Source organism: Diachasma alloeum, unplaced genomic scaffold, assembly GCF_001412515.2.
Source record: "Diachasma alloeum isolate Michigan unplaced genomic scaffold, Dall2.0 Dall_scaffold_00179, whole genome shotgun sequence".
Lineage (NCBI taxonomy): Eukaryota > Metazoa > Arthropoda > Insecta > Hymenoptera > Braconidae > Diachasma > Diachasma alloeum.
In genome coordinates this window covers 494,708-505,132 of record NW_021680345.1, presented here as the reverse complement: position 1 = coordinate 505,132, position 10,425 = coordinate 494,708, and the positions used below count along the sequence as shown (strand labels likewise).

Here is a 10,425-nt window from a genome sequence, read left to right as displayed (position 1 = left end):
TGTATAAAAATACAACTGCGTGAAACACACAGTAGTATGAAACTTCAACTGCATGAAATAAACAGCAGTATGAAAATTCGGCTGCGTGAAACACACAAACTTCACGCATGCTTGGAGTGTATGGAGTGTACGGGAGTGATTCACGCAATGGTGCGAACAGTCACGGCCATTCATTATTTCATCTCATTTTGTTGAATTCACTTAAATTTTTTCTTTTGTTAATTGTATTATATTTTTAATTTAGTTTAATATTTAATGAAATTTCAGAAATCAAAGAATATATATCTATACTATTCATTTATTCAATGAAAGTGAAGTCAAAGTAGGTTGTTTTAATGATAATTGAATCAATTTTAAACTTTCTTTTTCCTATTCAAATAATCAGGGGAAGTAAATTTTCCAAAAGATGGAAATCCACAAAGTTTTAAATGCTATGAGAATAATTTCCGAATTCTTTTATGAATTGAATGAAAGAATAATGTTATTTATATTACGGAATGAATTTGAAACATCGTATTTGAAGAAACCATCAGAAAGTTCACTTTCAGAGCAATTTACGAAAAATTCTACGCTGATAGAAAGGCTTATTTATTGTTAGCAAATGGATTTGGTTCGAGGCTAGGGTCTATTCGTTTCACCAAATGTTCATTCGTACAACGAATTTCTCATTCTCCACATAGAACCTTCTAGAACCATGAGTTTCTCAAAGTCAATAACGTGGTTCTGGAATAAATATCCATTTAATTACCCTGATTGTTGGGAATGTTTTCTTCGCTGGTGTACTGTGAACTCCAGGTATACTCCCATGGGTCCGCCGTTCACTCTCATAACGAAACCTAAAAGCTTTACTAGCGGGCTGTTCTATGATCTCCACGTAAGCTTCAGCTCTCATATTGATACTCGATGAATTGTTTTAAAAAGAATTTCAGTTCGATTTATAATTATTTTTTAATACACCATTCACTAACACGTATTTCTGGCACCTGTTCGTACAGTTGACTGACGGAAAAGTATTTTCAGCCCTCTTTATATGAATAAAAGGTACAATCTGATTGGAGAAATTAACCACGTGTCCCTTACCTGTGTGCGAAAGAGGGTCGCATGGGCTTGAAGAGTGGATTTCTTAAGACGTGCAAATGAGTGAGGATAAGCCTTTGTCGTTCAGTTGTGAGTCATTATTATTCGGATAGTTGGGTAAAAAGAAAAGACTAAATTTCTGTATAGCTATTTTCGTGCATTAAATGGCGAGTCATTTATTGGGTAAATATTTACACTTTCGATCAAATCGTATCCTAAAATTGCTCAAAGATTGGTAAATTATCGTAAACAGTGTCGGAATCCACTTCTTCAATTTCTTCAGAGTTTATTTCTCTCATGATAAGGTCATTGTCGCTCAAATTTTTCCTCAGAGACTTGATCAGTGGCTTCATTATTATCTCTCGTGGAGCTTCTTCGTTACTTGGCGCTGATGTAGAAAATTCCACTGGCGGCGGGGGTCCTAACGTTTTCTCAGATGTGGGGATGTTTAATGTCTTTCGGTAGAAGTTCTCACTCTTCAAGTTGCTCATCGAATTGAAATTTGCATAGTTTTGTACTTGAGCAGCATTCATTTCAGGTGCACTGTACTTCTCGATCTCTTGCGGTGTAATCCTCTCATTCATTATGTTAGTCACGGGATTCTCCTGTTTTTTACCGTGAATTTCACAGTCAGGGTTCAAAATGGGGTGTGGGATACAATCGCAATTGCTTCGTTTGAGCAAATTGATCACCGCAGCGTTTTGTTTTCTTGGCGAATTTTTTTTATTGCAAGGCGCGGGCTCAAATTGAAAGGGCACTGGCTCGCTCATATCACCGTCTGATGGTCTCACTAATTGTATGAAGACTGATACTGGTTCTGAGACGTTTACATTGTGGTAGGCAGGAGTCCGAAGTTTGATTGATATCTGTTAGCATAGAAATAGATAGAGCGGCAGAGTTAATTACGGTTCATCTCTAGCAGAAATTGATCGAAATTGTGCGACATTGAGCCAAAGGGCCTATGCCGATAACATTGAATGTCGCGCGCCAACTCACCACGTATGAAAAAATCGTATAGAAATTTTCTATACGGTTGCGTATAGAAATACTATAGCATTTCCGTACATGGAGAGAAATATATGTGTTCAGTAAAAATTACAGAACGCTCTGGAAAAATTCCGTTACAGTTCCGTAAAATTTCCTACAACCACATTTCGCTTCGGAATTACGGAAAAGATACGTAATTTTTATTGATTATTTTTCTCACTCGGATTTCAGCCAATCAGAGCGCAGTGTTTGAGCTTTAGCTTTTCAAATGTTTCTCATCTTTCAACGCATTTCACGTTTAATATTCTCTGTGACAGATAAACAAAAAAGTGGGTTGTAAATGTATGGCTGTGTAAATGTATCCGGATGCTGTTCACTGCACTCTGCTTGGCCGAAATCCGAGTGGAAAAATAATCCGTCAAATACCACTCGTATTTCAATATTCATCGGATATTTTCCGATGCTTCCCTGCCTAGGGACGAGTGTGTCAAGTTTTAAACCTGCAAAATTTAACACAATCGTTCCTAGGCAACGAAGCTATCGGAAAATATCTGATAATTTTGAAGCATTAGAGGTATTACTATTGATTATTTTTGGTAATCGGATCTGGTTTTCCCTGAGGCAATCAGAGTTCAGTATTCAATAACAAAATAGAACTGAAAGTTACAATTCTCGTTGACTTTTCCACAAAACTCTGAATTTTCAAAGACGAAATTCCCTGAAATTTCAGTGGTAATGAACTTCCATAAAAATTTCTCCAGTGTACCGGAAATTTCATACAAAAATTTTTAACAGTGCAGGAAATATCAGAACACGTGTGCGGGAAACAGCCAGTTTTATAATACGATTGCACCTCCTCTACAAGTTACGAAAGGAAAAATTCCAAAGTCCGTTCGAACAATCATTTGTTGAAAACAATAAAACCAGAGTTTATTACCTGCTTGAAAAAATAGAGATACTTGGGATCAGCGAATGCCTGCCACACAACACGCCCCTCCTTTTCCTCGAAGAACCGTACTTGAATATCGCTCCTGGCTACCTTCCTACAAAGCATTGTAAGTTCCGTGCCTCCAGCCGCTGAGCCTGTATGCGTAGTTAGACGACATATCTCGAGTACATTGAATTTTTTCTTGTCATAAATGGGTTCTGAAACCACTGAGCACACCGCCTGAGGTTTTTTTGTTATTGGATTTTCAGTAACCAATTGGAAACATAATCTGACTGAATTAAAATCAATTGCACTGATGTCGGAGTCTTCCCATCCTGAACAGGGGAATGGATTCAATGGGAAGGTGAATCTCGTCATGAGAGCTCGCTTTGCATCTTCTTTTGGGACACACTGAAGTTTGACAGTGGAAAAAGTGACTTCGGGCTTATGGGGCTCAACTGGTGCACTAATGATACCAGGGAACAACCTTTGGCAATTGTTCATCGCCTCGCCACTAACTAGACTGTGGGGATGTATACGATAAGGCTCATCTTTTGTCACGCAAGATACTACTATGTAGGCGATTGCTCTCAATCCAGTTACCTGAAATAGAGCGACAATCTTCAATATAAGAAACAAGCGGGGACAGCGAGCATATGACAGTGAACATGTCACCAAGTGATGTCTTATTTTTCACCATCAATACATTGACGGTGGGTTTCCGAATGGTCTGAAATATTACAAAAGTTTACAGCTTTACAATACTGACTAGGGATGGGTGATGTTTGTCGATTACTCGAAAACATCGATTTTTCATGCACGAAGAGAAATATTCAATAAAAATTACGTATCTTTTCCGTAATACCGGAGCGCAATGTGATTGTGGGAAATTTTACGGAACTGTCACGTAATTTTTACCTAAAATCACGGAATTTTTCTAGAGCGCTCCGTAATTTTTACCTANAAGGAAAAATTCCAAAGTCCGTTCGAACAATCATTTGTTGAAAACAATAAAACCAGAGTTTATTACCTGCTTGAAAAAATAGAGATACTTGGGATCAGCGAATGCCTGCCACACAACACGCCCCTCCTTTTCCTCGAAGAACCGTACTTGAATATCGCTCCTGGCTACCTTCCTACAAAGCATTGTAAGTTCCGTGCCTCCAGCCGCTGAGCCTGTATGCGTAGTTAGACGACATATCTCGAGTACATTGAATTTTTTCTTGTCATAAATGGGTTCTGAAACCACTGAGCACACCGCCTGAGGTTTTTTTGTTATTGGATTTTCAGTAACCAATTGGAAACATAATCTGACTGAATTAAAATCAATTGCACTGATGTCGGAGTCTTCCCATCCTGAACAGGGGAATGGATTCAATGGGAAGGTGAATCTCGTCATGAGAGCTCGCTTTGCATCTTCTTTTGGGACACACTGAAGTTTGACAGTGGAAAAAGTGACTTCGGGCTTATGGGGCTCAACTGGTGCACTAATGATACCAGGGAACAACCTTTGGCAATTGTTCATCGCCTCGCCACTAACTAGACTGTGGGGATGTATACGATAAGGCTCATCTTTTGTCACGCAAGATACTACTATGTAGGCGATTGCTCTCAATCCAGTTACCTGAAATAGAGCGACAATCTTCAATATAAGAAACAAGCGGGGACAGCGAGCATATGACAGTGAACATGTCACCAAGTGATGTCTTATTTTTCACCATCAATACATTGACGGTGGGTTTCCGAATGGTCTGAAATATTACAAAAGTTTACAGCTTTACAATACTGACTAGGGATGGGTGATGTTTGTCGATTACTCGAAAACATCGATTTTTCATGCACGAAGAGAAATATTCAATAAAAATTACGTATCTTTTCCGTAATACCGGAGCGCAATGTGATTGTGGGAAATTTTACGGAACTGTCACGTAATTTTTACCTAAAATCACGGAATTTTTCTAGAGCGCTCCGTAATTTTTACCTAAATCTTCTGTGAAAAATTACGATACCGTCACTTAAATTTTCTGAGTCGATTCCGTAATCGGTGAGCGAACTGTGAGTTCCGTAATTTTTACTGAGCCTTTCTCTCCGTGTGCCCAAACATCGATGTTTTATCGATGTTAACAAAATTTGAGATGCAAAATAGCCTCAATTGCCATCCAGCGTGATATGAAATCCAAGCTCTTCTTATCAATTTTTCAATTTGTCAAATTGTGAAGTGCATCTTCTAGACCGTTCTCTGACGAATAAATTTAATTTAATGAGGACCATTTTGTATTTCCACAATTTTCGTTTATTTTCCCAACCATTTTCATTGTAACCTGAGCGGAGTGCGCGAAGGGGCCCGCGCGGGCGCCTCCGCTCTCCGCGACCTTTTCTCAAAGGTGTTAACTCGATAATTATGAGAGGTAAAAGGAATAAAAATAATAAGGCAAAATATATGTATTTTTAGATGAGGAACATTTTTTCTTTGAAGCATTTTTGCCCAGCTCGAACTATTTCTGCAAAATCGCGTTATACACAATTAAATTGTTATAAATAAACAAGACTAACCACAGCTCGCAAAAACCGTTAACATATTCCTATTCAGGGTTCCCGAAAACATAAAGTCCAATAATAAAATTGAATGGACCAAAAAGTGTGTACGGAACCTGTCAGCGTATGGACTAATACCAAAATATTACCGAAATTTACTTACACGTATTTTTGGAAATGTCGTGCATTCTTTAGTACTGTTTACCCCTATTAAATTTCCCGACGGTCGTCCCTCACTTTCATAACGAAATCGCACGGCTCTGGGTGCCGGTTGTTCAACTATTTCAATGTACAGATTATTTTTTTGAGCTGTGATATTCATCCTTTATATTTATTGTCACCACAATTCAAGTATTCACTACAATTCTAGTGTTTCTAAAATATTTATGGGCAAGTAAGTGTGGTTGGTTTTGTCACGTTCTTGTTCAAACGACTGACCCGAGCATCAATCTTCCAGGTATTTATATTTGCTCGATAGAACAACAATCATGTGCGATTGGTGAATGAGAATACGAAGGGAGCACCGCAGGGTGCCTCAGGTAGAAGCCGCTTATGAAAAGTAAATGGGAATTACTTAAGAAATATTCTTGACGGGGTTTCCACGAAAATGTTTATTGCAGGGTTGACAAGTACAGGTAATAAGTTGTACCGCGGAATCTCTAATAATCCCTCTTCTGTGGCAATAAAAAAATGAAAATTTTAATGTTCCACTATTCCTTTGTCTCTTTCCCAAAGCGGCCTATATAAGGGGCGCCCTGGACGTCTGACGTCTAGGACTTTGGACAAAACAACCATACAAGAGAGAATCCAGAACTTCACGCACGAAAAAATTTAATAGCAAAAACCTAGCGAATTCGCTAGACTATACCCAAAAAAAAATTTCTTGATTTAAGAAGGAACCTCTCCTTGATATGAGTAGGATTGAATTAAGTCGAGAATCTACTCATTTAAAGTAGATTTTGTCGGCTAGGGTCGAGTATCTCCAAAAAATGTCAAGTCGATTTGGCGGATTGATTCAAGTCGATTCCTACTTTATTTAAGTAGAACCTCTACTCAATTTAAGTAGAATGTCTACTCGATTAAGTAGGGCCTGGCTTGATTCAAGTAGAGCCCCTCTACTCGAGTCAAGTAGAGCTCGACTTGATTTAAGTAGAGCCTGTACTTGATCCAAGTAGAACTCGACTAGACTTGAGTAGGATCTTTACTCGATTGAAGTTAGTGAAGGAGGAAGGTTTGTGAATTTATTTGAAAACCTCTTTGATAATCGGAAGGTTCCGGGTTCAAATCCCGGTCTGGACTATCGATTTTTTTCAGTAAATATTTCTTGTTAATTCATATTGAGAATAATCCCGGATCCCCTCCTACCTCATCCAAATCCTATCCAACTAATTTCCTATGACGTCAGAAAGATGTGGAACGCTATATAAATTCCCTTCTTTAATGACGGGCACCCCCCTCGTGCTGCGCACTCGGGATTTTTAGCCTGCAAAACTTGACACTTTCGTGTGTTTGCAACGAAGCTATCGGGAAATATTCCGATAATTTTGAAGGTCTCGGATTATTATAACTGAGAATTCCTTAGAATTTTCTAGCGAATCCGTTAAGGTTTTCTATTGAATTTCTTTATACGTGTGAGGCCAAGGATGAACGAATAGAAATTATTCTCAACGATCTTGATGGAACAATGGTCCTGTGGGATTGGTAAATGGTTGTAGGGAGTAATGCAAGTAATATTTATTGCAAGAAACAAATATGTGAAATTTATTGAACATAGAAATCGTTCGACTGTATTTGTACAAAAATAAAAGTTGCAAACGTGACCAGTTACAGGAAATAATCCAGAATTATTAATACTAGGGTTCCTACAATAAAACGACGCACGAAAAAATTTAACAGAAAAACCTATCGAATTCGTTAGAAAATTCTATTGAATTTCTATTAAACTTCCTATTAGTTTTTGGCTGATTCTATTGGCATGTTCAATAGAAAACATACAATAGAAAAAGTCAAGAGAATTCGTTTTTTCTATATAACTTATTCTTTTCATATATTTTCTATAGAATTTGCTCGACTCAAATTTTCTAATTTTTTTTCATTCTGTTTTTCTTTTCTTTTCATCAAGAAAATCAAACGAAAAAACTTGAGCCGAGGAAATTATATAGAAAATATCTCAATAGAATAAATTATATAGAAAAATTCAATTCTATTGATTTTTCTACTGAATATTTTCTATTGAACATTTCAATAGAATCGGCCGAAAACTAATAAACCCGTTCAATGAAAAAACAATTGGTTTTTTTTTTAATTCGCCTCTCACATGGCTAACTTTGCTTTTTTTGTATTTTTTTACACAAATAGTTTACACAAAAAGTGTGTGCAAATAGTGTTTTGCGCACTTATGATGGACACACTGTGTTCAGTTTCATTTTTTCAAAAATCTTTTTCTCGAAAAAATGTTCGGAAAGTAATGTTGATATTCCGTCTAAAAAATAGTCTCGGCCTATAAGCTCTAAAGAAGATTTCTCCTAGAAAAAAATTGCCCGAACTACTTGGATATCCTCAAGAATTCTTTCCTTCTTGACCATGTTTTCTCCTCAATTTATAAAAAAATTCCCCATGTATATTTCCAGTATTATTATGGCTTATGTTACGTGGGTAGGCGACAAAAAAACGATACGAACTATCAAAATTGTCCAATAGTAATACGCATTATCACAAAAACTATTTACATATCTGATGATGTGATGGTGGTTCTAGATAAATAGGCTCCGAAACAATTGGAATAATTGCTTGCAGCTTTCCAGTATTTGGATTCTTGATAAAAACTTGGAAGCATAATCTAACGGAATTAAGATCAATTTCCTCAATTTCCGAGTCATCCCATTCCGCATTGCCAAAGGGATTGACTGGCGCGTTTCTTCGTATGGCAAGTGCCTTTTTGACACCTTCTCTAGGTACGTACTGGAGCTTCACGTCATTGAATTCAGCAACGGGAAAATGTGGCTTGACTTGTGCATTGACAACTCCTTTGCAAAATTCCTCATGATTCCCCTCTTCCCAGTCGTGAATCAATTTGTGAGGATGCGGACGATAGGGCTCGTTGCTCGTCACGCAGGATACTTGGACGTAAGCGACGGAGGTTAAACTAACGACCTATCAAATGCAATTGAACTATTATTAGATAATTGTGGAAGTTTGAATCCTCACTGTTGAAAATGATTGTATTTATATGGGTCCTGCCACCAAATACCGTGGGCAAATCTCACCTCAACATTTTCGACAATTTTTTTTGTTTCTTTCGAATACTGCACCCACGAAAAAATTTAATTAAAAAATCTAGCGAATTAGTTCGATAATTCTATTGGGTTTCTGTTGAACTTTCTATTAATTTTTGGCCAAGTATACTGAAATGTTCAGTAGAAAATTTTCTATAGAATAAGTCAATAGAATTCGATTTTTCTATAGAACTCATTCTATTGAGATATTTTCTGGAGAATTTCCTTCGGTCATATTTTTTAAATTTGTAAAAGTCTTTTCGTTTACTTCTAAACGAAAAAGGCACCGTTCGGCTACTCGTTGAACGTAAATCACTGTCAAAAAATATTGTTCGACACATGTGAGACGAGAATTTTCAGCTCGTGTGATAGGCAACTTTACATTCGTAAAAATTCCATCTCACTCGTATCGAAATGCACTATTTCGCATCAATTCGATTAGAAATTTTCCAAATGAATTAACAATTATTAATTATAAGTAAATTTGAGAAAATATGGCAATTGACTGAAAAGGGACAATACATCCTTAAGGTACAAAGAAGTTTGTCCGATGGCATAAGTTTCCGCGGCAAGAATCTCAGAAATTTGGTATAGTCAAGTCAAAGTCTAGTCGTCCTGGCCGAAGAGTGGGCAAATTGAGTAGAGTGGGGGTCACTGGGCCTATGAAGCCCAAAGAACTTGCTTTCGCCTGGAGAACTATACATTGGCGCGGAGAACTATACGTCCACTTGACCAATTTCAGAGTTTTTTGCCGCCAGAGACTTTTTCCACCGGAGAAATTTACCTAAGAACGACCCATCCTTAATCCGTCAGCAGGAGCGCTCTTTTAGTGTCTCACTGGCAGCGTCGGGATGCTCTACAAGTTGTCTAACACTGCGTAGGAGAAAGTCTCATAGCGCGTCTATCGACGAGTTAACGATTGCCGTTTTTATCTTTTTTTTTAATACTCCCTAAGGAGGTATAGCGTAAAAAGTGTTGGAAAATTTCTAGGATTTTCTACAAAATTAAGCAATGTTTCATTGAAAGGAATCATATTTGCTTAATGATGACAGTGATAATACCCAAAACTTGAAAAAAAACAACAAAAAATTCTCGACTTTTCTAGAACATTTGAGAAAAAATCTTCGCTTTTCCAGAAAACTTGTTTTCTTTTTTAATCCACACAATTTCCTTAAAAAACAGAATTTTTAACTTTAGAAATCATCTAGTATGACTATACTCACACATATTTTCGGATACGTAGTATGATCTGGTGTACTGTTGATACCAATTATCCTTCCAGATACTTCTCCATCATTCTGGACGATTAATTCAACCCCTGTAGGCGCTGGCTCTTCAAAAATTAAAGCGTAGGGTGAGGCTTTCTTCATACTCAGATCCATTTATTACAGTCTCAAAGACAGAAATTTTTGAATTAAGCTACTAAAGGGAGTCAATGCTCGTTATGCGAGACCCACGTGCAAACGACTGAAGTATTCAAGTGTTTCCAAGGGATTTATATTCCATGGATACAGTAATCGAGTAAATGCATACGATTGGTGATGTTCACTGAGCACTGCAAAGGGTCTCAGGTAGAGAATATTTTGAGCCTCTACCTGAGCAGCCTCCACTCAGCAATACAAG

General features: G+C 37.4%; 3 protein-coding genes across 3 annotated transcripts in view; all 3 read right to left on the bottom strand.

Moving 5' to 3' along the window:
- Positions 1-1,091, bottom strand: part of LOC107042991 (transcription factor p65) — a 7,519-nt gene extending 6,428 nt beyond the window's left edge. Inside the window, exon 1 of the mRNA XM_015264279.2 lies at positions 749-1,091. Coding sequence (XP_015119765.1) covers positions 749-892 — 144 coding nt within the window. The 5' untranslated portion in view covers positions 893-1,091. The remainder of the gene's footprint in view (positions 1-748) is intronic.
- A 138-nt stretch (positions 1,092-1,229) lies between these two features.
- On the bottom strand, positions 1,230-5,976 carry LOC107040546 (embryonic polarity protein dorsal). The gene is made up of 3 exons (XM_029126327.1): positions 5,691-5,976; positions 4,023-4,616; positions 1,230-1,943 (listed from the first exon to the last, which is right to left on the bottom strand). Exons 1-3 carry the CDS (start codon positions 5,847-5,849, stop codon positions 1,293-1,295), a joined length of 1,404 nt encoding a protein of 467 aa, XP_028982160.1. The 5' UTR covers positions 5,850-5,976; the 3' UTR covers positions 1,230-1,292.
- A 2,272-nt stretch (positions 5,977-8,248) lies between these two features.
- Positions 8,249-10,184, bottom strand: LOC114841481 (proto-oncogene c-Rel-like). Its single transcript, XM_029126483.1, has 2 exons — positions 10,026-10,184; positions 8,249-8,680 (listed from the first exon to the last, which is right to left on the bottom strand). The coding sequence occupies exons 1-2, from the start codon at positions 10,182-10,184 to the stop codon at positions 8,249-8,251; spliced, it is 591 nt and encodes a 196-aa protein (XP_028982316.1).
- Between the last annotated feature and the right edge of the window lie 241 nt (positions 10,185-10,425).